The following is a 27,664-nucleotide window of genomic DNA, read 5'->3' as shown; positions in this document are numbered from 1 at the left end:
CAAGGCTGACCTTGACCTTCAGGGGAGGACCTGCCTCTGTGAGCCTCATCCCATGAGTCTCCAGGACTTAGGAGAGTGGGGGTGAACCCCAGTGTACCCCACCAGCATCTGGCAGCCCTCCACCCACTCCTCAAACTGGACATTTTGCTACCTGCAGAGTGGACCTACATCTGCCCCAGTTGTAAAAGCCTCCACTAGGGCCTTCGCTGGGGAAGGTTTGGGGCCAAGATAATTTGAGAGTGGACATCATTCCCCATTCCCAGTAGCTTTATATAGGGGAGACACATCCACCATGGTCTCCGAGGAGAGCAGGTGGTCAGCAGGCCCCTGGGGAAGGGGACAGGGGCAGGGACGAGGTCCTAGCCGTCACCCCAGACTCCACTGCTGGTCGCCCTAACCTCGCTTCCACCCCGCTCTGGTCAGATGACAACGAGTGTCTGAGGGACCCGTGTGCAGGAAGAGGGCGCTGTGTCAACAGCGTGGGCTCCTACAGCTGCTTCTGCTACCCCGGCTACACGCTGGCCACCGAGGGCGCACCACAGCAGTGTCAAGGTAAGCTGTGCCCACCCTGGCCCCGGGATAAGGACAGGACAAAGCGTCTTGGCTGGGCCCACATCTCCTGGGGTGGAAGAGGCCTGAGGCATTCGCAGTCCCTTGCCACCACACTGCAGTGTGGGGAGTGTGGGAGCTGGGGGAAGAGAGGCCAGACTCTGCCTGGGCCAGGGAGGAAGCTGATCCTGCACCCAGATGTGCAGGAGGGACAGGAGTCCGCCAAGCAGCGATATTTGCTAAAGGACCTAAGGAATTCTGAGCCAAGAGCGGGAGAGGGGCAGGGGACAGGCTGGAGACGGGGACCAAAACCAGGTCTCTGCACTCAGAGTGACAAGGAGCTGCTTCCATCTCAGGGAGGGCGGGTGACCCATGACCCATCTGTGCTTTGGAGAGAGGGGCACGGATCCCAGCGGCTTGGAGACACCCGCACGGCTCCAAGCTTCCCTGGGAAGGCCTGGCCCTCTGCTAGGGGACGCTTGGTGAGCTCAGGTGCACTGCAAGCCCCGTCGTGACCAGAACATTCCACGTACATTTCTGTGACTGAGTTCACACAGAACATAACGCAGCACTCTGCAAGCAGAGCCTTTGGATTCACCCCAGCAGGACATCCTTCACCTTGACCTTGAGAGCACTGCTGCCCCCTCTTAGGGCTCACACTGCTGGTTCTGGCCAGGGCAGCCCCAGGGTCACTCCCAGGAAGCTGGGTGCCCCACCCCTCATTGCCAAGGTCACCTCGGTTCTAAGCCCCTCAAAGACCTGGTCTGCCATCCAGGGCCTCTGATTTGATCATGGGGGAAGGGGAGGGGCAGAGAAGACAGCACCCAATCTGGTGGAAGAAGGGAGCACTCCAGCGCGAGCACATGTGGGCCAGGCGCCGAGCTGAGAGCCCTGAGGACGCTGAGCCCAAGGAGGTGGGAACGTGGGCACTGCAGGATCCAGACGGGGAAGCAGCTGGTTCCGTAGCAGAGGATTCCGGAAGGTTTCCCGCAGGGGCTGCTTGAGCTGGGGCAGAATAATATTAATTTCCATTTAACGAGTACGGAGGTGCCGGCCCTGTCCTGTGAGAAGCTCATCACCCCAACCCCTGCAGTAGAAATCTTTGTCCCCATTTTATAGTTTAGCAAACTGAGGCTCAGAGAGGCGAATTGAAACACCAGGGACCTCACGCCTAGTCACGGCTGAGCTGGAAACAGCGTCCAAGTGATTCCAACTCCCAGGCATGGTTGGCTGCCAACCATACGCCGGGCTGGACGCCACGGTGGAGTGTAGGTAGGAACGGGGGGTCCAGGTAAGAGGGGGTCATTTCTGGAGAGGCCTGTGACGAGGTCGGTGTGCCCGGAGCACAGGGGCCGTGGAGGTTGCAGAGGAGCTGGGGCCAGTTCGGAAGTTTCGAGTGCCAGGCTGCAGTGCCTGGGCGCCGTCCCGCGGGCAAGAGGGGTCTCTAAGCAGCAGGGCAGTGACGCGATCCGCTGGCCTTCAGGGAAGTGACTCGGGCAGGAGCGGGCCAAGGGGGCCCGGAAAGAAGCAGGGAGCAGGCGGCTTCTGCAGGCTCCAGCAGCCTGCATGTAGACCCTGCCCAGGGAGCCAGCCCAGGGCAAGCAGTGGCCGCCGTAGGGATCAGTGTCACCAGCACTGGCCAGACAAGGGTTCTGCCCTGTGCCAGCCTGGCGTCCAGATGTCTTGGCCAGCCCCGCCAGCTGGGGCAGAGGAGGTGGGGCTTGAGGTCGGCTGTGAGTGCCTCTCCCAGTGGGCCTTGGCTGCTGCTCGCGCGTTCTCATCCAGGAGCCTGTGCACTTTCTGAACGTTGCCATCCCAGAGTGATATTTTCGGTGACTTTATTTATTGTCTATCTTCTTTATGAATTCGCTGATCTGTATAATTAATACAAACCGTAACAAGCCATAAATTAGTACATACAGAAACAACTAATATAAATCATTTAAATATTTAAATATAAGCTATTTGAATATTTAAAATAAGAGGCACTTTCCTAGCGAGTTCGTGCACTGGCCTTTGGGCGAGTGACTCTTGCTTCAGTCTTGGTTGCTGCTTTGCCTTGCAGACTCCCTTGTGGAGTCTAGACGTGTGGCTGGATTCACGTCCTGCAGCTCTCCCGGTCGTCCTCTGGATGTTGACCTGATCCAGGTGTCTTAGAAAAGCAATCCCTCACTTTGATGTGTTGAAACTCATGGCTTTGCCTTACTGCTTCTGGTTTGAGGGCTTTATTTAAGGAGTCTGCCCCTCCCTTTAGGATACAAGGATCTCCTATGCTGTTTTTTTTTTTTTTTTTTTAAGATTTATTCATTTATTTGAAAGGCAGGGTAACAGAGAGAAAGAGAGGGAGAGACAGAAAGAGAGAACTTCCATCCAGTGGTTCACTCTCCAAATGTCCGCAACAGATGGAGTTGGGCCAATCCAAAGTCAGAAGCTTCTTCTGGGTCTCCCGCCTGGGTACAGAAGCCCGAACACTTGGGCCATCTTCTGCTGCTTTCCCAGGCCCGTCAGCAGGGAGCTGCATCAGAAGTAAAGCAGCAGAGACTTGAACCGGTGCCCATGTGGGATGCCAGCACTGCAGACGGTGGTTTAACCCGCTACGCCACAATGCTGGCCCACTTTTTTTTTTTTTTCCAAAATTCGGTTATTTGTTTGAAAGGCAGTTATAGAGACAGAATCTTCCATTCACTAATTTGCTCCCCAGAATGGCCGTGGTGGTCAGAGTTGGGCCAAGCCGAAGCCAGAAGCTTGGAACTCCATCCAGGTCTCCCACTGCCTTGCCAGGTGCACTAGCGGGAAGCTGGATGGAAAGTGGAGCAGCCAGGACTCACGTGGGATGCCGGGCAGCGTTGTAGGTGGCAGCTTAACCTGCTGTGCCACGATGCCAGCCCCTCTCCTGCACTTCCTTCCCCTGAGGCTACGGTTTGAGCTTTTATGGGATGCTTTAGTCCACCTGGAGCCCACGTTTGCGTGGCTGTGAAGAGCGCAGTTTTTCCCACTCCCGTTTCCTTTTCCCCCATGGAGTGAGTCCATTTCCCAGGCACCAGGCCCCACCGGTCACAACCACAGCTCTGCCTGAGTTCCCTCTGGCCTTCCACTGGGGTCAGAGCTTTTCCAAACGAGGCCTAGTGGTTTCCAGATGGCCTGAACGGTAGTTGCACTGCAGGTTCCTGGGCCCACCCCGCCCTGCCAGGTCAGGATCTCGGGGTGTGGGCCTGGGAAGGCTCACGTCATCCCTTCTGCCGGTGACCCTGCTCTGTCTGGAGGCTTCTGAAGTGCTGCAAACACTGTCCACGAACAAACGCTGTTGCTGGAGTCCCTGATGCGCTCTCGCTGGGGCTCTGCGGGGAGTAGCGGGGTGAGGACACTGAGGTTCGGCGGGGAGAAGCAAACAAGGGAACCCACAGTTATGCTCAGGGAAGCCTGGGAAAGGGCAGATGGCCCAGAGGGAAGGGGTCAGCCTCCCTGAGAGTGGAGGAGGAGGCAGCTGCGGGGGAGGAGGCAGAAGCTCTGAGGAGGTCCTGGAGGTGTGCAGGAGGCAAGAAGCGAGGTGGGAGAGGCATGGCCAGGCTGCATGGAGCCAGGCTGAGCAGCGTGGACTTTGCAGGGCAGGCTTAGCGCTGGAGTCATGTCAGCAGCTGACATTGCTTCCGTGCTGACCTTAGGCCAGGTGGGCACTGAGCCAAGCCTTTCACCCGGATTATCTCAGGGAATCTTCCCAAGGACTCCATGAGGCGTTTGAACCAGTGCTGGGGACAGGGGGCACCAGGGGGAGGGGCTGGGGAGTGGCCTTAGACGCCTAGAGTTGGTACACTGGGCCAGTCCTCGAAGGGGAGGAGGAACCAGCTGTCCTCGAGGTGAGGAAAGGTGCTCCAGGTGGAGGCATTTGTGGGAAGAAAGGCTTGGAGGCTGCTCCCAGGGGATTCTGCCATGGTCAAAGCCAGGCCAAGGAGCACAGGCAAATGAGCAATTACAGCAAGTCTGGGGCCGAGTGGTGAAGGCTTTGTGAGCCAGGCTGTGGGGGAAGCAGGGGACCCCAGGAGCATAAGCAGAGGTCATGGTCATGGTCAGGGCTGGGTGTAGAGCCGCCAGGGGGCTCCAGTGTGCCTTGGGACAATGACATAAACTGCTCTCTGCAGCTCCATAGCTGCCTGGCGTGCGGCCTCCCTCTGTCTGCTCTACTCCTAACCTTTAAGGAGGCCCCGGAAAGGGGCTGGCATTGTAGAGTGGCAGGGTAAGCTGCAGCCTGTGACGCCAGCATCCCGTTTGGGCACCAGTTCAAGTCTTGGCTGCTCCACTTCTCATCCAGCTCTCTGCTAATGCTTCTGGGAAAGCAGCAGAAGATGGCGCAAGTGCTTGGGCCCCTGCACCCATGTGGGGGACCCGGAGGAAGCTCCTGGCTCCTGACTTCAGCCTGGTGCGGCCCCAGCCATTATAGCCATTTGGGGAGTAAACCAGCAGATGGAAGATCTCTCTCTCTCTCTCTCTCTCTCTTTCTGACTCTTCCTTTCAAACAAATAAAATAAATCTTAAAAAAAAAAAAAAAGGTCCTGAAGACAACCGTCGTAGCAGACCCAATGATGGGGACCTTGGACCTTGATGGCCTCCTAGATGGTGCTGTGTGGATTGCCATCCAGCCTCAATACCAGCCCTCCCGCCAGGTGGCAGAGACAGCTTCAAGGGCCTCCATGTACCCAAATGTAGCTGCCCCCCGAGAGAAAGTAAGTTAGGGTTAGAGGAAGCCTGTGCCAGACCAGTGTCAGCCCTGGCTGAGAGCCTTCTCTGACCCTCCCAGCTCTACAAAGAGCCTGCCCTGCCTGGGCCTCTGCACAAGTGCCCTTGACCTCTGGAAAGGATGTCCCAGGCCCCCCTGCACCCCTACCCTGGGGCCGGCTGCCACACAGGACTTTTCTGTCTGTTCGCAGATGTGGACGAATGTGCGCAGCCCGGAGTGTGCAGCGGGGGGCAGTGCACCAACACGGAGGGCTCCTACCACTGCCAGTGTGCCCGGGGCTATGTCATGGTGCGGAAGGGGCACTGCCAAGGTAAGGAGCGGGAGCAAGACGGGCAGCCTGGCCCCCCCACACCCTCCCCACCACTAGCTCCCTTCCTAGCCTGTCCCCTCCGGGCCCCTGAGGCTGAGCCCCTCTGATGGACAGCGGCATGTCTGCATGTAGCTTCATCTCCCTGTCTCCTGGGGACCTCTTCTCGGGTGGCAGAGGCAGAGTCTTGGCCTCGCTAAAGCTTGTTAGACCATGTGCTATGCCATGTCCTTAGCTGGCCAGGCACGGACGCCCATCAGCTCCCAGTCAGTGCTGGTTGGATGAACGTGAACGAGATCCCAGAACTCCCTCCTTCTCCCACACCCGGCCAGAGGGTGGCTGAGATGTTGCTAGCTGGTCTCCTCCCAGACCCTCTCCTCCGCCCGCCTGGAGCTTGCCACTGTCACACCGGCTCCACCTCTGCCACCTGCCTGCCTGGGGTGTCGGATGCTTGCAGGAAGGCTAGGCTGTGTGCTCCTAAGTCGGGCTGAGCTGAGAGTGAATGAGAACCAAGCAAGGCTCTGTCTGGGAAAAGCCCTGCCCTGAGTCCGAGCCGAGGCTCAGACCCCTCCCTGCCACCCCACCACCGCCACCTCCACCAGCCTCCAGCTTTCTCCCAGCCCGAACTTGCCTGGTCTCAGCCTTAACATTCAGGCTTCCACGTGGTCAAAGCCTGAACCCTGCCCCTGGCCCTCATGAGCTCCCTGGAGACATTTCCTGGGAGAGGGGAGAGCGACTGGGGGTGCTGACTGCCCCAGCTGGCTGTACAAGCTCCCCTGAGTGTCACAGCCACGCTGTGTTAGACAGAAAAGCAAAAGGGCAGGAACTGGACCCAGAAAACACCAGAACATTCAAGATGCCAGATTCACCCCAACCACTTGGGTTAAGGGCACAGCTCCGGTGCAGACAGGCCTGGGTCTGGCTCCTGTCTCCTGTCTGGAAATGGAAACCATAAGGTCCATCTCAGAGGCTCTTGCGAGGACCGAGATACATGAGGGGCTCGCCCCGTCTCCAGGGTCCCTTCCCTGGCCCAGCAGGACCCCCGGCCCCCACCCCCTCTCTGGATCGTCCCCTCCCATCCCAGAGGAAAGGCTGCCGACACACACCGCGCCTGAGAGGTCAGGCCGGTTCCTGGCCCAGGGCGGACCCCGCGAGTCTGCTGAAAGAAAGAATGATGCAGGCGGCGCAGGGCTCCAGGTTTCCATCGGTAACCACAGGCCCAGCCCGGCACCCCCAGCCAGTCCACTTCCTCCCTCTTTCTTCTGTTTCCAACCCAGAAACCGCGCTCTCCGCTGCAACCCAAAGTCTCTGGTGAAAGGCTGCGCAGTCTGGCCCAGGGCCCCGCCCACAGTCTCAATGGCATTTCCGTTGTCCCGAACTCCGGGGTTCCCACGGACAGGGGTGGATCCCCTGGAGACTGTCAGGGCCTTCCCTGTGCCCCACCCCCAGCCCACGCTCCCATGAAGGCAGAGGTCCCCATGCCAGAGCTGCACCCAGTCTGAGAACATAGGACCCTCCCATGTCCTGCTGCCCTCTGGGGAGCCCATTGCCTGGGGCCTGGGGGCTCTCTTCAGCAGCCTTGTCCTGAGAGGACCAACGGTCCGGTTGTAGGCACCGTGGCCCACTCCTTGCCCGGCTAATGTTGGTTGAGTGCCAGCTACAGCCATAGACATAACAGACACCTCCTGCCCCTGACAACCAGAGTACCAAAGCTTGCCAAAACATGCCATAATATTAGACTAAAAGTCAAACTCCAGGCGTGGTCTTGAGGGTCTAGCCATTCAGATGCCACTGAGGAGGCCCACAGCCCTGTCAGGGTGCCGCTGTGGGTGCCAGCTTCCTGCTGATGCACCCTGGGAGGCGGCGGGAGACAGCTCAAGTCCCTGGATCCCTGCCACTCATGTGGGAGACAGAGTTCCCGACTTCCGGTTTCCACCTGACCCAGCCCTAGCCAGTGCAGGTATTTGGAATGTGAACAGTGGCTAGATCTCTCTCTTTCTCTCTCTCTCCCCCATGTCCCCTTCAAATGAATCACATAATAAATAAATAATTTTTTAACGTAAAATGAAATCCAAACCCTAGACTAGACAGAACAATCTCCGCTCCGTGACTGGCTCCAGTGCAGGTCCCAGGAGGCTGGGGAAGAATCCCAGGGAATCTGCTGCTGCGATCCAGAGCCTTCAGCTGGCTCCTTTGGGGAACCACTGGGTCGCATCCACTGCCACGCAGGGATCCTTTCCCTGCTCAAGTGGAGCTGAGGGGCTGCTCTGCTCTCCTGGCCTCCCGCACCCACCTGCTGTCAGACTGCACACATGTGGCCATCGCAGAGGTGCCAGGATGGACTGGGTTCTGCTGCATCAACAGGCAAGCCCAGCCTTAGCCCGGCTAGGGTCTCATCAAGGCCTCATGTCCAACGCGGGTCAGCTGGGGGCTCTGCTGCTCCCTCCAGGACTCGGTTGAGGGAACAGCCAGTCTCTGGGATGTGGCCAGTTCCCTGGACAGAAGAGGGAGCCGTCTGGAGAGTGGAACACAATTAACAGGCTTGGTCCACAAATCACACACATCCTGCCCACTCGCAGCTCATCAGGCAGCACTAGTCTCCCAGCCCTGCCTGACCACAAGGGCCCAGGAGGCAGATACCTGCTGTGGCCCAGAGTGTGGAGGGCTGGAACACTTCCTGCCCAGTGTTAATAAGCACCCATGTCTCCTAGAGATGCAGCACGGGACACTCCCTGCACCAGCTCCAGGAGAGGTGCCCAGCACGGGTGGGACAGGGCACTCGAGCCCTCCGCTCCTGCTGCATCTGGTCTCCTTCCTGAGCTGCCTGGCCCCTGCAGCAGGGGGAAAGCCTCTGTTTTTCTCGGCAAGGACTTATGCTGCTTTCTTTTCACCTGCAAAGCCTCATAGCTCTGAAGCAGGAGTTGCCTGTCATTCCCAACGCCTTTGCCCACGTGTGCAGAGAGCTCAGCCAAGGCCAGCAGGCCAGGGTGCAGCCTGCCCTCGTCTGGGGGCAGGTGTCCTGATCCTACTCATTCTCTCTCTCAGGAACCCCTTAGAAAAATGTTTATTTCTTTATCCTATTTATTTGAAAGGCAGAGAGACAGAGAGAAAGACAGAAACAGATAGAGATCTCCCATCCACTGATTCACTCCCCCAAATACCCACAACAGCCAGAGCTGGGCCAGGCTGAAATTCCTAAAGCCAAGGGTTCAATCCAGGTCTCCCACGTGGGTGGCAGGGACCCAACAACTTGGGCCATCACCTGCTGCCTCCCAGGGTGCCCATTAGCAGGAAGTGGGCATTCCAACATGGGATGCAGGCATCCCAAGCCGCATCTTAACCACTGCCCCAAACGCCCGCCCCTAGAACCCCTTAGGAGAGTCCCGCCTGGTGTCATCACAGCACCACTGGGACTGCTCTGGGCTCTCTGCAGAGATGAGCCTTGTCCACGTGTCCCCAAGATTGCCTCAGAGTCATGGGCGTCTCCCCGTAGACACCCACCTGAGTCACCGCCTGCCGAGGGGCGGGGGGGCTCCCTCTTCTGGACACTCAGGGTGGAGCTTGAGAGGATCCAGGTCCCCGAGGACCGATGGCTTTGATGTGTCCTGACTCTGCAGACCCTGCCACCTCCACTTCCTGCCCACGTCCTGCTCTTTAGTGACCTCTGCTGGCCTCAGTCCCCTGCAGACAGGCTGTGCTCTGACCCTGCCTGACCAGCTGGTGCCCAGACTCATCCCTCTGTATCATGGGTGTGGGGAGACCTCCATGGCTCTCGGCCGGAAGGAGGGTCTGACCCCTGCCCGCCAGAGAAGCCTTTGGGCTGCACCGAGCTCCGGGGCTGGGCTTGGCGTGCATCCTCACTTCCTGTGCAGAGCAGCCCATCTCTGCTCCCTGCCCCTGGGGGGGATCAGAGCCCCAGGCAGCAGCCCCCACTGGCCACTGCAGCAGGCATGTCCTATCCTGGTAATGGTCCCTGCATGTAAAGGATCCAGAACTGACCCAGGGCGAGGTGGAGGCCCATCCCTGTCGGCTCTCCCACCCTCCCACAGCTGGTGGTGACCACGGCCCCCTGCGCCCACCCAGGGAGTGTCTCCCTTTCTCACAAGTTCTTCTGTTCATCTCTTTGGTCTGGGACAGTGGGTGGGAGGTGGAGTTGGGAACACAGGGAGACTCTCACTGTTTCCTACTCTTCATCTGTGCAGAAACTCACGTCCCTCCCCAACCAAGGGCAGGGTCAAGGATGTGCGTGGTCGCCGAGCTGCCCATGGGCTGGGGTTCCCAGGGACCGCCGCTGAGGGAAGGGCTGTTGTTTTGCAGATATTGACGAGTGCCGTCATCCTGGCACCTGCCCCGACGGGAGATGCGTCAACTCCCCGGGCTCCTACACTTGCCTGGCCTGTGAGGAGGGCTACAGGGGCCAGAGCGGGAGCTGTGTAGGTGAGGGCTGCCTGCCAGGGCACAGGGGAGGGGGCTCGGGGAGGGCGAGGCGGGCAGATGCGAGCAGCTGTGCTCCGTGATCCGGCATCGGGCATGAGAAGGGTGTGCTCCGGGAACTGGGGCTCTGCCCGCTGAGTCAGCCAGTTTGGGGGGTGGGGGGGCTCTTCTGCCACATCCGCTCTGGAGCCGGAGTCCAAGCTCCCGCGGGGTGGGGTGGGGTGGAGAGCCAGTGGTGAGAGCCAGCAGCCGGTCCCTCCGCAGTCCTGGGACCGTGGGGGCTTCGGCTCCTCTGCTTGTCACAGCGGCATCTAGATGGCACCCCGCGCTGAGCGGGGGCTGGGTGTGAGTGGCAGGAGGGGTGTTCCCTCAGCCCCCACAGGAAGAGGCTTCAGGATGCTGGGAGGGACTGAGTTTTGAATGGATTCTTTGAGGCTCTGCAGAGGGCAGATGTTTCCCAGGCCCCGGAGACGGCCACAGCCACCCCGGCACTGCTGGCTTCTGGTCACGCTGCCCGCCCACCTGCTGAAGCTGGGTTAGGGCTGGGAACATGCACTGGGTGGTTGGCAGGTAGGAGGCCAGCGGGGCTCAGAGCCACACTGAGATGGGTCAGGGGCCTGGAACGCCTCAGTCCGAGTGTCCTCAGCTGGCCAAACCAGCCCCAGGGCTGAGCGACCCTGTCCCCCTTTCTAGAACACATGGGGGCATTGCTCCATGATGCGGGACAGAGCTGAAGTGAGCGCTGGGGTGGACTGCGGAGCCTGGCCTCGTGGCCTCCACAGTGGATGCTGATTCCCTGGCCTGTGCCTGAGACACTCTAAGCCAGCCCGCCGGCTTGGGCTTCTCCCCCCAGATGTGAACGAGTGTCTGACCCCCGGGCTGTGTGCCCATGGGAAGTGCGTCAACCTGGAAGGTTCCTTCAGATGCTCCTGTGAGCAGGGCTATGAGGCCACCTCCGACGAGAAGGGCTGCCAAGGTACAAAGACGCCCCAGGCCCCTTCCTGCACAGACAAACCCGGCCTACGGCCCCTTCCCCTCGGCACACGCCCCCAGCCCCGTCCGTGCCCAACCCTGCATCCTTAGCCACGCTGACCCAACACTTCCCTGCCGAGACCCATCCTCCCCTGTGCCCCTGCCCGCCTGACAGCTGCTGGCTGTCCTGGCACATCTGTCCCCGACGGCCTGTTTCAGATGTGGACGAGTGTGCCAGCCGAGCCTCGTGCCCCACGGGCCTCTGCCTCAATACCCAGGGCTCCTTCACCTGCTTGGCGTGCGAGAGTGGGTACTGGGTGAATGAAGACGGCACTGCCTGCGAAGGTACCCTGAGGAGGGTGGGCTGGGGCTGGGCGCAGGGCACAGAGTGTGTGGGCCTTCTTACCTGCACCCGCCCCCAAGAATTCTGTTTGCCCTCAGCTCTGGGCTGACACTGAGGGGTTCCAGGTTAGGCCAAGGACCCATAATGCCCAAGAGGGAAGCCGAGGGCAGAGCTGCTCCTGCAGCATCCTAGGGACGGGGCACAAAGGGAGAGGGGCTGCCCCTCACCAGGGGCCCAGAAGTGCGGCGAGGCCTTGCTGGTCCCTCGCGGTCACTGACAATGATGGCCCTCTCTCTGCCCAGACCTGGACGAGTGCACCTTCCCAGGGATGTGCCCCACGGGGGTCTGCACCAACACCGTGGGCTCCTTCTCCTGCAAGGACTGCGATGCTGGTTACCAGCCCAGCCCCCTGGGCCGCACCTGCGAGGGTAAAAGCCCCCCAGGGGCAGGGGGCGCACAGCGGGGATGCAGGGGGCTGGCCCTTCACTCTTGGAGAAGGGAGTGAGCAGAGTGCCCCCTCCCACCCCCGACCTGAGGACAGAAACCAGAAAGGTAGCTGCAGGTCTGGGTGCAGTGGGGGCGTGGAACTCCGCATCACCGAGGGGCCCTGGTCTCCGGCAGCTGCCTGGGCCTCGTCCTGGCCCTACGAGACCAGACTCCAGAGGGGCCCTGGGAATCTGTTGTCTGACAAGTGCCCCGAGTGTTCCTCCCCAGGATGGGTGTTGGGACCTTACTTTGGAGAACACTGGCCGGTCCCGAGCAATCTGTAGCCAACTTTCAGCAGGGAGTTTCTGCCGCCTTCTCAGGGTCTCTGTGTCAGTTTCTGGGTTTATTTCATACTTGTTTTCCCCTGGCTTCTCTGAACTCCAAGCCTTTGCAGACATGATGCGGTCAGAGGGTCCTGGCCACCCCAGGCCGAGGGTCCTGGGTGTTGTGTGGGCAGAGCTGGAGAAGCCCAGCGGGGGGCAGGGGAGCTGCCAGGGCCCGGGCAGGTGACAGGGCCCCGAGAAACCTGCCCTTGGCCCCGCCCTTGGGTGCTGCTGCCATTGGCGGCCTCCCTCCTCCACGTGGCCTGCAGATGTGGATGAGTGCGAAGACGCCCAGAGCATCTGCCTAGGAGGCGAGTGCAGGAACACGGAGGGCTCCTATCAGTGCCTGTGTCCCCAGGGCTTCCAGCTGGCCAATGGCACCGTGTGTGAGGGTGAGCGGCCCAGGTCTCCCCGCTGGCGTTGGGGCGGGGGCAGCGAGGATGGGAGGACACACACATCCGGGACACCCACTGCCCGCCCTGTCCTGCAGATGTGGATGAGTGCCGCGAGGAGGAGCACTGTGCGCCCCACGGCGAGTGCCTCAACAGCCCCGGGTCCTTCTTCTGCCTCTGTGCGCCTGGCTTTGCCAGCACTGAGGGAGGCACCAGCTGCCAGGGTGAGACGCCAGAGCGTGTCCAGTGGCCAGCCGGAGGGGCCCTGGAGGCCGTGTCTAGAGCTCATGTTAATACCAATCCCGGAGTATGCTCATGCACCCCCCCCTGACTCCCCACCTAGGGATGAGAAGGTGGGAGGTGGGGGTGTGTGGAGGGAGCCAGCAAGCGGGCCAGGAAGGGACCCAGGATCTTTCCTGGGGGCTCCCCATGCACCCCTTGCTGCCCAGCTCCAGGGCCCCTCCCTCCAGCCCAGCCTCTGGCTTTCCTACCCCAAGCCACTCCCCAGCCCTGCTGTGGGCTACCCAGAGCCCAGAGGAAGATACCCAGACCCCACAGCAGGGGCCGCTGATGGCCGTCTGTGTTCCAGACGTGGACGAGTGTGCAGGCGCAGACCCGTGTCTGAGAGGGCGCTGTGAAAACACGGATGGCTCCTTCAGCTGCCTGTGTGAGCCTGGCTTCCGGCCCTCCCCCGACAGTGGGCAGTGCATGGGTAAGGGCTCCAGGGGAGGTGCGCACCTGCACCCCTGCCTGCTCCTCAGCCCCCCGCGACCGGGAAGCAAGTGCTGGCCACAGATGGCTCAGCCGGGGGCGAGTGCATTTGCTGGGCCTCTACAGACTCAGGAATGGTCTCAGGGTGACAAAATGAAGACGATCATAATTGTGTCCGCAGAGCACATGATCCGGCTGTAAAGGCCAAATCGACGTAGCCAACGTTTACTAAGCCTGCTACGTTCAGTGGCTTTTGCTGGGACAGTTATAGACCCCCTTGAACTTAAACCAGGCAGATAGGAAGATGGCTCTCTGTAATACAGTGCAGGCCTCCTGTAAAGAAGTGGATGCACTGGCTGTGGGGGCTGGGGGAGGGGAGAGGGGAAGGAGTGTTCCAGAAGGCCAGGAGCTCAGTGCTTCCTAAGCAGCATACAGTTCTCCTAGATGCCTACCCCTGCTGGCTCAGCAGACGGTACCAGGGTCCTGGTGTGCTGGGGTGGAGCTCAGCACTGGACCCTGGAGGCTGTGGGACATGACCTTGTACGGCCGGGGGCAGAGCAGTGACCTGGCCACCTCTGTCCCTTCTCATGCTCCGAGGACAGATATTGATGAGTGTGATGAGCACGAAGAGCCAGTGTGCAAGGCTGGGAAGTGTGAGAACAGCCTTGGCTCCTTCCGGTGCATCCTGGGCTGCCAGCCCGGCTTCCACAGGGCCCCGACCGGAGACTGCATTGGTGAGTCGCAGGGTTGGGGACACCCTGAGCACATGGCAGGTGCAGCTGTCCAAAGTGTGTGCACTTGCACCCAGCACAGCTAATGCCCAAATGGAAGAGGTGTGTTGGGGTTTCTCTTGCCCGATGTTTGGAGGCTGCATTTGCAGGCCTTGGTGTTGAGAGACCACATAAGAAAGCATTGGCAGTGAATGGGGAGGGCCATGGGGTGCTCATGCACCCTCTGTCCCACAGACATAGATGAGTGCGCCAACGACACCCTGTGTGGCAGTCACGGCTTCTGTGACAACACCGACGGCTCCTTCCGCTGCCTCTGTGACCAGGGCTTTGAGACCTCGCCCTCAGGCTTGGACTGCATTGGTGAGAAGCCTGCGGGCTACCCTAGGTCTGGGCAAGGGCAGGCTGGGGCCTTAGCTCCGCCATTCTTGCCTGCCCTGGATGGGGGCCACAGCAGGTCTCCACAGAGTGGCCAAGAGCCAGCTTGGCTACACTCTGCCAGCCAAAGATCAAGCCCACAAAGGCAGGTGGGCCCCTCCCCAGAGGCCGACGTCTGGAATGTGCAGGGCAGCCCTTCCTCGTGTCCCACTTTTGGGACCCTCCTCTGCCTCACCTCTCTTCCTCCGCAGGCCCTCTGTGCACAGCTTCCCTCTTCCCGCTAATTCATCCCCGCTTCTGCTCTCACCCTAAGACCTGGCCTGTTTCCTTTGGGGGGACGAGGGCTGGAGTCAGGGCCAGGGCTGGGCCACCCTGCCCCCACCACTGAGCCCATCCTCACGCCTGGCAGACGTGAACGAGTGTGAGCTCATGCTGGCCGTGTGCGGGGCCGCGCTCTGCGAGAATGTGGAAGGCTCCTTCCTGTGCCTCTGCGCCAGCGACCTGGAGGAGTACGACGCCCAGGAGGGGCACTGCCGCCCGCGGGGGGCTGCAGGTGAGGCCTGGAACCTTCAACACGGTGCCCAGCTACATCTGCCTGTGTGGTGCACAGAGCTCAGCGACTCCTGCAGCCTCCAGCCATGGGGGCACCTAGGCCTGGGCCTGGGGCCATGTGGAGAGGTGCAGGGGAGGGGAGGAGTGAGGTGGGGCAGTGAGTCTGAGCATCGCCACATGTCATGACAGAGGGGTCATCTGCTCCAGGCCAGGCAATGTTCCGAAGGCTACGGGGCTCCAACGACCCTAGAGAAACCTCAGGAAGCTGCTGCCTCGGGGTCGGGGCGGGGGGGTCCCTGAAGTCTGATGGAGCTCTGCAGGGATGCTGACTCCGTCCAGGCCCTGCGGGTCGCCCAGCTGAGGGAGGGCTCCACCTGGACTAAGCTGGACTCTCCCCCTCCCACCCTGACTCTGCCCTAGAGCCGCCACCCAGGCCGGGCTAGGACTCAGCTGGCTTCGCTGATGGGGAAGAGGGGCCCTAGAACAGGGCGCTGGAGGTGCTGGGCTGTCCATGAGGCAGAATGGGTCAGAGGATGGACAGCCTGTATGGCACACACACCGGGCTAGGGACCCCACGACTGGGCAGGAAGGCAGGCGGGGTGCTGGGCCGAAGGAGCTCAGTGCAAATCCAGCTCCCTAGTGTGCAGCTGCGTGGCTGTGGCGTCATGAAGCTCTCTGTGGTAATTCCAGCGCCCACCTCCCAGGCTGCTGAGGCTATCGCAACGTTTTGTATACTGTAGTGCGATTTGCTTAAGTGCTCATTTCCAGAAATAAATTCACAGGCTGAGTCCGTGCCTCTGAGGGCATCTGTCACACGCAGGTCAGCACATCCCCGAGGCCCCGACAGGGCACCGCCCCGCAGGCCCCATCCGCATGGCGTGCTACTCCGGGCAGGACGGCCACCCGGCCTGCTCCAGCCTCCTGGGCCGGAACACCACGCAGGCCGAGTGCTGCTGCACCCAGGGCACCGGCTGGGGAGACGCCTGTGACCCCTGCCCGTCCGAGGACTCGGGTAAGGCTGGCTCCACAGTGACGCTCAAAGAAGGCGGGAGAGGGGGAGGGGCGCGAAGGGCTCTGAGTTCTGATGCTTCCCTCCACAGCGGACTTCAGCAAGCTGTGCCCTAGTGGGAGAGGCTACATCCCTGTGGAAGAGGCCTGGACGTTTGGGGAGACCATGTACACAGGTAACTGTCCTCCTACTCCTCCCAAACACCGTGTGCCTGAGTGGGCCCAGCCTGGCCCTCCAGGAGGTCCTGGGTGTTTCCACACCCAGCCTGGGCCCCCATGTCACTTCTTGGAGATTTTAGTTACCGATTTCTGTTTAAAGATGCGTTTGTTTATTTGAAAGGCAAAGTGACAGAGAGAGAAACAGACAGACAGACAAAGAGGGATCCACTGTCACTCCCCCAAATGGCTGCAATAGCCAGGGCTGAGCCAGGCTAAAGCCAGAAACCAGGAACTCCATCTGGGTCTCCCATGTGGGTGCAGGGACCCAAGTACTTGGGCCATCTTCCTTTGCTGTCCCAGCACATTAGCAGGGAGCTCGATCAGAAGTGGAGCAGCGGCCGGCGCCGTGAATCACTAGGCTAATCCTCCCACTTACGGCACCGGCACACCGGGTTCTAGTCCCGGTCGGGGCGCCGGATTCTGTCCCGGTTGCCCCTCTTCCAGGCCAGCTCTCTGCTGTGGCCCGGGAGTGCAGTGGAGGATGGCCCAAGTGCTTGGGCCCTGCACCCCATGGGAGACCAGGAGAAGTACCTGCTCCTGCCATCGGATCAGCGCGGTGCGCCGGCCACAGCGTGCCAGCTGCAGTGGCCATTGGAGGGTGAACCAACGGCAAAGGAAGACCTTTCTCTCTGTCTCTCTCTCACTGTCCACTCTGCTTGTCAAAAAATAAAAAAATAAAAAAAATTTTTTAAAAAAAGTGGAGCAGCCAGGACTCGAACCGGTGCCCATATGGCATGCTGGCATCACAGGCCACAGCTTAGCACAGCACACGACACTGCCAGCCCCTGCTGCGGAGCTTTAACCAGAAGCCCAGACCCGAGATGCTCACCTCCATCTTCTGCTCCCCCAAGGCCTACCTTCAAGAACAAACCACGACGTTCTGCCCAGCCCCCACCTCCAGCCCCTGCTTAGGAAGGCAGAGCCCATACGCCCGCAGGGGTCAGGTACCAAGCCCCTCAGTAGCCCAGGCCCGAAGCCAGCCTTGAGAGGGACACAGCAACCCAAAGTGGCCTCCCTCCAGTGCCACTGAGGGCCAGGCACTATTTCAGGCACTTACACGAATGTCTTACCATTTGTAATGCTCCTGTCGACTGTGAGAGGTTAAGTCGTCTCATCAGCATTTTCGGGTAGACAGAGGCAAGGTCCCTAACCAGTCAGAGGCAGATCTGGGATCCCAGCTCCTGCCTCCCAGCGCTTCCCGGCAGCCCTCACCCCAGCGCTGCCTCCACAGATGCCAACGAGTGTGTGATGTTCGGGTCCGCCCTCTGCCCCAACGGCCGCTGCCTCAACACGGTGCCCGGCTACATCTGCCTGTGTGACCCTGGCTACCACTATGACGCCTCCCGCAGGAAGTGCCAGGGTGAGGACCCATGCCACCTCCCCCCACCCCTTGCCCCTGGTGAGGGGCCTCCAGGCTGAGCCTGTCTTCATGGTCGGTGCCAGGATAACCCCCTACCCTGAGCCTGAGCCGGACCCACACCTCCTGCCCCCCATGCCCCACCCAGATCACGACGAGTGTGGGGACGTAGCCTGCGAGGATGGCGAGTGTGTGAACACGGAAGGCTCCTTCCACTGCTTCTGCAGCCCACCCCTCACCCTGGACCTGAGCGGGCAGCGCTGCGTGAACAGCACGGGTGGCCTGGGTGAGCCAGCTGGGGTGGCGGGCGGTGGGCACAGGCCTGGGCTGGGGGCTCATGCGCCTCTGTGCTCTGTGCCCACAGAGGGCCTCCTGGACCACGACATCCACATGGACATCTGCTGGAACAAAGTCACCAACGACGTGTGCAGCCAGCCCCTGCGCGGCCGCCACACCACCTACACAGAGTGCTGCTGCCAGGACGGCGAGGCCTGGAGCCGGCAGTGCGCTCTGTGCCCCCCCAGGAGCTCCGGTTGGGGGGGAGCGCCCCAACTGGGAAGGGAGGAGTAGGGCAGCCAGAGCAGAACCCCTGCTTTCCACCCCTGTTTGGGAACAAAGGGTGGGGGAGGGAAGGGCCCGCCCCCCGGAACCCGCATGTCCCCTCTTGCCCAGGGGAGTCGGCCACCAGGCTTCTGGGAGCAGGAGCTGCAGCCCGGCCCGTCTCCTCCTCCTTGACAGAGGTCTATGCTCAGCTATGCAACGTGGCCCGGATCGAGGCGGAGCGGGAGGCTGGGGTCCACTTCCGGCCGGGCTATGAGTATGGCCCTGGCCTCGACGACCTGCACTACGGCCTCTATGGCCCAGACACAGCCCCCTTCTACAACTACCTGGGCCTCGAGGACGCCATCCCCGAGCCCCGCTTCCCCAACGCGGCCAGCCAGCCAGGAGACCGCACCCCAGTCCTGGAGGCTCCGCTGCAGCCCTCAGAGCTCCAGCCCCGCTACGTGGCCAGCCAGTCAGGTCTGTGTTGGTGCAAAGGTGGGGAGGAAGTGGGCTGAAGCTGTTCCCTTCCATCTCCCCCCTCACCCTCCACCCCCTGCCAGTCACCCTGCCAGCGGGGGGGAGGGGGGCAGGGAGGGGAAAGACGCACCTTGCCAGGTGTCCCTGCTCCAGACGCCTGCATCACACACTGACAGCTCCCTGGGGTGAACTAGCACAGGGACACTAAGAGGCCAGGTGCTGTCCCAGCTTCAGGAGCTTCCCCTGGGAGGCGAGGAGGAGAGGAGGCGCGTCCAGTCTGGCCTGGTCTGGTCTTCTCTCCAGCACCACTCAGAGGATGCAGAATAACCCGCCCGCTCCAGAGAAACCCGCACTCCAGCCTGCAGCCCACCCTGGGGAGCGAGGCTCTCCAGTCCTGTTAGAGGCCCCTGGGGACTGTGACGGGGACAATCCCAGCACTCAGGCCCTGGGTTCTCAGGAGGAAGTCTGGCTGGCCCCAGGGCAGGGGGCATGGCGCAGCCACCCTAGCACTGCCGTGAGGGGTGGGAGGTGCCCAGAAAGAGGGTCAGGCACATCTGGTACAAGTTTGGCTTAGTGTTGGGGGAGGCCCCTCTGCTGTCCAAGTCTCCCCCCAAAAAACAATGCAGATTCAAACAAAACTCCCCATCACCACTCAGTGCAGCCACTACAGAGAAACACTGAACCGGCCAGGAGCCTGGCACTGTGACAGGGACTCCCCACCTGCCTGGTACCCTCACTGAGGGCGCAGCCTGCTCCCCCCTGAAATGACCCAAGGTGACCCATCCCACCCCCTGAGTTCTCTGCAGCAGGCCCTGGCGTTGGCGGGGAAGGTTCCAGCGCTGGGAGTGATCAGAGTCTGCGTGCGTGGCCAGAGGTGCACAGCTCCCTTTCTCCTGTCTCCCCCCTCGCCCCAGAGCCCCAGGCGGGCTTCGAAGGGCTTCAGGCTGAGGAGTGCGGCATCCTGAACGGCTGTGAGAACGGCCGCTGTGTGCGCGTTCGGGAAGGCTACACCTGCGACTGCTTCGAGGGCTTCCAGCTGGACGCGGCGCACATGGCCTGCGTGGGTAAGCTTGGGTGCATGGACTTGTCCCCCTGGCCCACTGCCCAGGGAGATGACTCAACCTAGGACGGCTGGGAAAGCCACTGCTGCCCCCTAGTGGGGCTTCCCGGCTTCACAACAGCAGGTAAAGCCATGAAAGAGGATGCTAATGCTGGGCTTGGACAGGAGGTTCCTACACAGAACCAGGACAGGGGCCGGACAGCACAGTCACGGCGCCCTAGAGCTCGCTGCCCCTGCTTTCCGTCCTTATGTACTTGGTTTGGGGCAGTGATGTCAGCTGGACTCCTAGGTCTGGCTGTCCCACCTAGGAGTCCACTGCAGGGCACAGCCAAGGGCTCAGTGACCAGAGGGGCGGGGCCCATCACTCCAGCACTCTCCTTCCCTTCCTCGTAGACGTGAATGAGTGTGACGACCTGAACGGGCCTGCTGCGCTCTGCGGCCACGGCCACTGCGAGAACACAGAGGGCTCCTACCGCTGCCACTGCTCCCCAGGTTACGTGGCTGAGGCAGGCCCCCCACACTGCGCTGCCAAGGAGTAGCAGTGAGGGCCCGTGTGGGCAGCTACAGGTCGGGGCCCCGAGGAAGCTTTCCCAGCTGGGACGACACCGTGATGTCAGGCCAGGGCCCAGCAGCCCATCTCCCAGCCAGGCTCGCCAGCTTTCTTCTCTCCCAGCCTGGGCTCTGGCTGCGTGCTTCCATCACTGCCTCCCTGCTGCCGCCGTGCCCTGCTTGGCTCAAACACCACTTCAGCTTCAGCCACTGGCCACGCGGCCCGAGCACCACTGTCCTGGCCCTGTTCCGGGATGCTCACCAAAGGATGGCCTGCATCCACTGCAAGTTGTGCAGAAGTGCAAGGACCTGTGGCCTCACGCTGTAGACATCTCCGCCCAGCCATGATCCGGGTACCACATGGGTGGTCCCACAGCTGCCGTGGGACGGTCCTTCAGAATCAACAGGACAAGAAGGGTTTGGGGACGTCTGAGGGCCGACTCCAATGCCGCCGCCCAAGGACCATCACCACCACTCAGCCAGTCTGGGCGAGGCCCTGCCACCTCTCCATCCTGTAGCTGGTTCTGTCGCAGAGAGAGACAGAGGAGCCCCGCATCCCAAGACACTTGGTATCAGCTTGCTGAGCCTAAGGGACGCAGATGAAGAGCAAGAGCCTGAGGAAGCTGTGCGAGGTGAGGGGAGGAGACGAGAAACGGAGAGCCAGGACTTCGTACAGGCCTGAAGAGACTCGGTCACTTCAGGTAGACATTCAAAATCCACGCAGGAACAGCCCACGTGCGCCAGCAGCCAGGGCTACTGCAAGCCGGTACCCATCTCCAAAGACCGCTATCACACACACACTGCCTCCCACAGGAAACAAGTCTTCCGGGCTCTCCCTCCGTGAACGCCGGCTTGATGTGCTGACAATAAAAAGGTCTATTTTCTGGCACGGCTGGGTTCGGGGGAAGCCACATTTCCAGCGCTGTTTGTCCCCTCGGAACGTGGCTGGCTGGTGTCCCTCTCCATTCACAAGCGGAGACCACTCCCGCCTGGGCTAGCCGGGAGCTCAGAACCACGGTGGAATAAACAAGCGCACAGCTGGGCTCTCCTGGTCTCGTGTTCACTTTATGTTAGGCCACCTCTCTTGTATGTACTACGTTGGCTACGTCTCAGTGTTAGAGACGAGGCTGGCCCGCCCTGTGCTGGCCCTGCCTGCCGATGGCCTGTGATGGGTTCCACCAGGGAGGGATCTCTGCTGTTGCAAGCCGGGAAGCTCCCACGACATCCCTCTGATGACTCGCAAAGTAGATGGACGAGGCCTGTGTGACTGGGGACAAAGAGACGACTGCCACTCTCTCCTAATGTGTCCTGTCCTGCCTGCTGCTCTGATCATCAGCCATCAGATAATAACTTATTGAACGCCTGCCGTGCGCCGTGCACTATGCCGAGTGCTGTACAGAAATTCCCTCACTTATGCAACAATCCTACTGTTCTCATTCCCAGTGTACAGGTGAGGCAACCAAGGCCCAGAAGCCTTGAATAATTTGCTCTAGGTCGTTATCTCTGTTGAAATGTTCTCAGTAGACAAAAATAAATGGCTCTTAAACACATTAACTACTATTTCATTCCTAATAAAACACATGCAACATGAAACCACACTGAGATCATCTTTTTTAATTGTGAGATTAGTTTGTGGAGATTCCTGGACGGCAGCATCCAGGAAAACAGGCACCCACCTCAGCGGGCATGAGAAACTGCACCTCTGAGGAGGGCGCCGGAGAACCGTGAACACACTACTCTTCATTCGGTAATCCTTCTAGGAATCTTGACCTTCAGATATATTCTCATCAACTGTGACGTAACATGTAGGTTACTTATTACAGCATCAATTCTAATAGTGAGAGATTAGAAACACTTCATGGCCATTAAGCCTTAAAAGAAGAGTGACTTTCAATGCCTCCTTAAGAAAACTATCCAAAATAGACCACGGGAGAGAGGGAGGGAGGGAGGGAGGGGTTCGAGTGTCACAGTGTGCAACATGTCACTGTGTACTTGTCTCAAGAGAGGGGCAGAAGTGGACAGCTGCTGCCTCCCCCCTGCTGCTCCGCCCACGCCCAGCGCTCAGAGGACTTCTCACCCGTCCCCAGACGCACCCGCTGACGCTGTGCCCTCAAGCGTGTTCCCACTGACGCCCACAAAACCCTCTACCCTCACCTTCCTGTCACCGACACCCCACAAAACCCTCCCCTCCCCTTCCTGTCTCTCCAGAAACCACACGCGTCCACACACACTTCCGACCGCAAACACCACGGGTCACTCTGTGCTTACACACCATGCCCTGCCTCGTTCTGCGCCACTGCTGCCTACACTCCACTGATGGGTAACGGGAATTTGTGTCAACAGTCCCGAGCCGGTTCCCATTTTTCCTGTCTTTTGCTATCATAAAGGCGGTAGTGCATATTCTTGTGTGTGTGTGTGTTATTTCACATTCTATCCATGGGATTTTACCTGTCGCATAAATTCCTAGGAGCAGTGGTGGTTTTGAGGAAGGGTTAATAGGGTGGCTAGGTACAGGATTTGCAGATTTCACTGTATCCCTGTTTTGTTTGTTTGTTTTTTAAATGTGTACCATATATATTACCTATTCAAAAAAAAATAAAGTATTTCAAAAACACGGCTACTTGCCAGACTGCTTAAATGCTTTCCCCTCTATATTTATATATTTGTTTCAATATAATTTACAATTAAGGCCAAGTGATAATTATTCCAAAATTTCTTAAGTCAAACTTCCATAAACAGCCCTGTGGCATTTTTGTGAAGAATGGAAAATAGGGATTTTAAAAAAGCAATCCTATGGGGGGGCTGGCACTGCGGCATAGCGGATAGAGCTGTTGCCTGCAGTGCCGGCATCCCATGTGGGCGCCGGTTCTAGTCCCGGCTGCTCCACTTCTGATCCAGCTCTCTGTTATACCCTGGGAAAGCAGTAGAAGATGGTCCAGGTCCTTGGGCCCCTGCACCCGAGTGGGAGACCTGGAAGAAGTTCTAGGCTGCTAGCTTTGGGTCGGCGCAGCTCCGGCTGTTGCGGCCAACTGGGGAGTGAACCAACGGATGGAAGGCTTCTCTCTCTCTCTCTGCCTCTCTGTAATTTTGCCTTTCAAGTAAAATAAATAAATCTTTAAAAAAAAAAGTTAAAGGCAATTCTGCAACAAATTGGACTGTGACAACTTCTCTTGAAAGTAACGAGAAGGGTGCAGGCGTCTGGCAGGGCAGGTCAGTCTCCGCTGCGACACCGGCATCGCGTGCCACCATGCTCCTGGTCCCCGAGGTCCTGCTTTCCCCTCTAACCACAGCAGGTTTTCTTCTGAAAGTCCCATGTATTCCCACACTTGTAATGAAAGTGCCTAAGTTTCTGTCTCGAATACTCTGTTTTTAAACTCTATTTCCTGTTTTTTGTTTGTTTGTTTGTTTTGTAAACTGTCTTACTAAATGACCTGAATCTCAATCTAGTCCAGTAATTCAAGTTTTTGCTGTGTTAAACTTCTAGGTACCAGAGCAAAAGATTAACCAATAATTCTTCCAGAATCAACCCGGTGGTGGTTTCCCCAGCATTGAAATTAGTAAGTCACTGGTGGTGGTGGACTATTTTTCAGCTGCTTGGCCACACAGCTCTTGGCCCCACGCTGCAATTTTATCATTTCAAGCTGGGAAGCCTATTTAAGTATCACATCTAGCCAAGTACTTTAAAATTCACCCTGTGTCAGAGTGCCTGGTCTGAGTCCTGGCTCTGCTTCTGATCTGGCTTCCTGATGATGTATGTCACAAGGACCAGAGCTCCTGCCATTCCTGTGTAAGACCCAGACTGAGTTCCAGGTTCCCGGCTTCAGCCTGATCCAGCGCTAGCTGTTGTGGGCATTTGGGGAATGAATCAGCATGAATATTCAAACAAAAATAAAATTCACCAAAACTTACGGTTTAAAAGCTTTTCTTTCAGTGACCCTGAAGTAGGGTTGCCTGATATAGCAACAATACAGGATGGGGGCCGGCACTGTGGCGTAGCGGATAAAGCCGCCGCCTGCAGTGCCGGCATCCCATATGGGCACCAGTTCAAGTCCTGGCTGCTCCACTTCCGATCCAGCTCTCTGCTATGGCCTGGGAAAGCAGTAGAAGGTGGCCCAAGTACTTGGGCTGCTGCACCTGGGTGGGAGACTAGGAAGCAGCTCCTGGCTCCTGGCTTCAGATCAGCCCAGCTTCAGCCAGTGCAAACATTTGGGGAGTGAACCAGTAGAGGGAAGACTTCTCTCTCTCTCTCTCTCTCTCTGTAACGCTGCCTTTCAAATACATACATAAATCTTTAAAAGAAAAATACAGAATGCTAGAGGCCAGCATTATGGCAGTGAGTTCAACTACAGCTTAGGACACACACATCCCAATTAAAGTCCTTGCATTTCCACTTCATTCCAGCTTCCTGCTAATGAATACTGGGATGCAGCAGAAGCAGACGATGGCTCAAGTACCTGGGCCCTGCCATGCATGTGGAGCACCTGAATGGAGTTTGGGGTATTTGGCTCTGGTTTGGCCCAGCCCTGGTTGTTGCAGGCATTTGGGGAGTGAACCAGTGGATGGAAGTTCACTCTCTTTGTTGCTCTAATGAAAATATTTTAAAAAAATATATAGGGGCCGGCGCCGCGGCTCACTAGGCTAATCCTCCACCTTGCGGCACTGGTACACCGGGTTCTAGTCCCGGTCGGGGCGCCGGATTCTGTCCCGGTTGCCCCTCTTCCAGGCCAGCTCTCTGCTGTGGCCCAGGAGTGCAGTGGAGGATGGCCCAAGTGCTTGGGCCATGCACCCCATGGGAGACCAGGAGAAGCACTTGGCTCCTGCCATCGGATCAGCGCGGTGGGCCAGCCACAGCGCACCGGCCATTGGAGGGTGAACCAACGGCAAAGGAAGACCTTTCTCTCTGTCTCTCTCTCTCACTGTCCACTCTGCCTGTCAAAAAAAAAAAAAAAAATATATATATATATATATATACACACACACACATATAGGATGGGGCCGGTGCTGTGACGTAGTGGGCTAACCCTCTGCCTATGGCATGGAAATCTCATATGGGCACTGGTTCAAATTCTGGCTACTCCTCTTCTGATCCAGCTCTCTGCTATGGCCTGTGAAAGCAGCAGAAGATGGCCCAAGTCTTTGGGCCCCTGTATCCACGTGGGAGACCTGGAAGAAGCTCCTGGCTCCTCAGCTCTGGCCATTGCAGCCATCTGAGGCATGAACCAGCGGATGGAAGACCTTTCTTTCTGTCTCTCCTTCTCTCTGTAACTATACCTCTCAAATAAATAAGTCTTTTAAATATATATATATGTATATGTATATGTATATGTATAGAGAGAGAGAGAAGGAGGATGTCCAATTAAATTAGAATTCCAGATAAACAATAAATAACTTTAGTATGTTTTGTGCACTGAGGCATACCCATACTAACCAAAATTACTTGTTCATTTGAAATTCAAATTTAACTGAGCATCCTGCATTTCATCTGGTAACCCAGTCTAAAAAGGTCCCTATGTATCTATTATCTACACAAACCAAGAACCACTTACTGCTATGTAGAAACCAGAGTCAGTTTACATCATAAGTGAATTAGCATATCCTAAAAATAGTCAGTTGCTGAACCTTGACAAGTCTTTATGAGTATACAGTAGGGAGGAGTTTTTCAAATAATTCAGCTATCAGTGGAGGGTTGGTCCAAATGTCCTGGGTGATGAGCTCTTGGTTTTGACTCCTGGAGCAGAGTAAAATGCACCTGCCCTCTCCTGTCAAATGGGAAGTGGAGAATGGGGCACATCTCGGAAGGAAGAGAACATTTCATTTGCTTTTCTCACCCTGTCTAGCCTAGCAACTGGTGTCCAAGCTGCCCAACCTAGGACCATAATCCAAAACACACGAAAATGAGGCCTTTCTTTAAAAGGAGGTTTTTATACATAGCTATACACATATGTACAAGCAGCTTTGAGGCCCAGAGAAGTGCTTCCAAATGATGGAGTCTTGGACAGTCTATCCATTATACATTAAACCACTATTGTATTGGGGATGGGGGGGCAGGGGTGGAATTTAGTCAAGAGTAAAAGCTCACATTCTGAAATAACAGTGGCAAAACACAACACTCTTGGATCCTGCATCGAGGGAAATAAAACTGGAAGAGGGACATGATTAGAAGGCTACCTCCAGAATTCTACCAACCCAGGCTCCTCCGTCGGCAGCGCGCCTCGGGGCCACCTACGGTCCCATCACAGCTTGACAGAGAAGGATGACCCACAGGAACAGCCCTGCTGTGCCTGAGGATTGTTCAACACTTGAAACGAGCTCCGGATCAGTTCTTGGCTGAAGTCCACCTGGGCCCCTTTCACGAAGGCCAGGCTATCAGAGTCCACCACCACTCTGGCTCCACCCTGCTCAAAAACCCTGCAGAGACAGCAGGAAGCCGTGAAGGAGCCTCACCCAGGGGTGCAGCCCAGGGGTGCACAGTCCTCGGCTTTCCGATCGCGTTAGGCACCACCTCCCTCCAACAGGGGCTGATTTTCTTAGGAACGCTGGGAAACGCTCAGGGACTGAAGCCTGGAATGCAGCCCAGCCTGTCACGCTACTGTGGACCTGGGCGGGCCCATTTCCCCCACTATAAATCAGCTACACTGAATCAAGACCAACAATTCTTGCATCCTCACTGTGTGAGAAGGGCGGTGCTAACCACCCTTAGGGAACTCTTCAAAAACAACGCAAACCCTTTACGCTCGGAATCAGAGTGCACCTTAAACTGGACACACTCTGTCCCTCCCGCGCGTCCGCTGGGGGCCCGTCCCCTTCTCCTTGCCTGTCGTCGGGGTTGATGACCGTGTCCAGCGAAAACTTGTACTGGAATCCGGAGCATCCTCCTCCCTCCACCTCCAGCCGGAGGAATTCTGACCCTTCGGTGATTTCCAGGAGCCTCTGAAATTCAGGAACCGGGATCGGAAACGCCGGCCAGCGGAGGGAGAGGGCAGGTGCGGGGCGGGCTCGGCGTCGCGGGCGACCCCCTTACCTGGACGCAGCTGTCCGTGAGTCGGATCTGCCCTTCGCCAGCCTCGGGACCGGAGGACGACGCTTCCCGACGCGCCTGAAGTCCCGGAGAGGCCGCCAGGAGCCTGCGGCGCAAGGGAGGAAGACGAGTCCGGGAACAGAAGGACGCCTGGCGACCCCCGCTGAGGCAGCTTCACGCCAAGCCCCGAGACCCCCACCGGCACGGCTTCACGCCACATCCTCGCTTCCCCCTCCGGCCTCAGTTTCCCCTTTCCCCCGGAGGCGCCAGACCTAACGTCCACCCCAAGTGCCCTTCTAGCCTTAGTACCTGCCCCTCGGCCAGCGGGCGACAGCTTTCAACGCCGAGGCCGCTAGCGACAACACGCGGGCAGCCGCCATCTTGCCCCCAAGAATCCCGCCCCTCGCACCGCCTTTATCACCGCCTTCGTCCGGGTCTCGGAGGCGGAGAGAATACGCCGGAGGGTGGAGCCTCGCTGATTCCCCGCCCCCCGAGCGTGCCTATTGGGCTATGCAGGAGGAGAAGG

The 27,664-nt window shown here is 58.6% G+C and overlaps 2 protein-coding genes across 4 annotated transcripts in view; one reads left to right on the top strand and one right to left on the bottom strand.

Annotated features, from left to right (window-relative positions):
- Positions 1-21,713, top strand: part of LTBP2 (latent transforming growth factor beta binding protein 2) — an 86,000-nt gene extending 64,287 nt beyond the window's left edge. The window contains exons 17-36 of the mRNA XM_008272051.4: positions 424-552; positions 5,472-5,591; positions 9,906-10,025; positions 10,876-10,998; positions 11,214-11,339; positions 11,640-11,765; positions 12,416-12,538; positions 12,637-12,762; positions 13,128-13,250; positions 13,852-13,983; positions 14,215-14,340; positions 14,765-14,908; positions 15,728-15,919; positions 16,008-16,091; positions 17,366-17,494; positions 17,640-17,777; positions 17,856-18,023; positions 18,230-18,511; positions 19,426-19,575; positions 19,965-21,713. Coding sequence (XP_008270273.3) covers positions 424-552; positions 5,472-5,591; positions 9,906-10,025; positions 10,876-10,998; positions 11,214-11,339; positions 11,640-11,765; positions 12,416-12,538; positions 12,637-12,762; positions 13,128-13,250; positions 13,852-13,983; positions 14,215-14,340; positions 14,765-14,908; positions 15,728-15,919; positions 16,008-16,091; positions 17,366-17,494; positions 17,640-17,777; positions 17,856-18,023; positions 18,230-18,511; positions 19,426-19,575; positions 19,965-20,110 — 2,807 coding nt within the window. The 3' untranslated portion in view covers positions 20,111-21,713. The remainder of the gene's footprint in view (positions 1-423; positions 553-5,471; positions 5,592-9,905; positions 10,026-10,875; positions 10,999-11,213; positions 11,340-11,639; positions 11,766-12,415; positions 12,539-12,636; positions 12,763-13,127; positions 13,251-13,851; positions 13,984-14,214; positions 14,341-14,764; positions 14,909-15,727; positions 15,920-16,007; positions 16,092-17,365; positions 17,495-17,639; positions 17,778-17,855; positions 18,024-18,229; positions 18,512-19,425; positions 19,576-19,964) is intronic.
- ISCA2 (iron-sulfur cluster assembly 2) lies at positions 255-27,660 on the bottom strand. Of its 3 annotated transcripts, XM_070065269.1 has the most exons (5): positions 27,448-27,660; positions 27,142-27,244; positions 26,935-27,050; positions 2,564-2,701; positions 255-2,423 (listed from the first exon to the last, which is right to left on the bottom strand). In XM_070065269.1, the coding sequence occupies exons 1-5, from the start codon at positions 27,516-27,518 to the stop codon at positions 2,408-2,410; spliced, it is 444 nt and encodes a 147-aa protein (XP_069921370.1). In that variant the 5' UTR covers positions 27,519-27,660; the 3' UTR covers positions 255-2,407. The 3 variants fall into 3 exon arrangements, with proteins under 3 accessions (XP_069921370.1, XP_051682202.2, XP_002719694.2); XM_051826242.2 differs by lacking the exons at positions 255-2,423; positions 2,564-2,701 and adding an exon at positions 2,826-3,064; XM_002719648.5 differs by lacking the exons at positions 255-2,423; positions 2,564-2,701 and adding an exon at positions 26,023-26,528.
- Positions 27,661-27,664: the final 4 nt, after the last annotated feature.

This window comes from Oryctolagus cuniculus, chromosome 20 (assembly GCF_964237555.1).
Source record: "Oryctolagus cuniculus chromosome 20, mOryCun1.1, whole genome shotgun sequence".
Lineage (NCBI taxonomy): Eukaryota > Metazoa > Chordata > Mammalia > Lagomorpha > Leporidae > Oryctolagus > Oryctolagus cuniculus.
The sequence above is the reverse complement of the archived record's forward strand: the minus strand, read 5'-3'. Positions and strand labels throughout refer to the sequence as shown.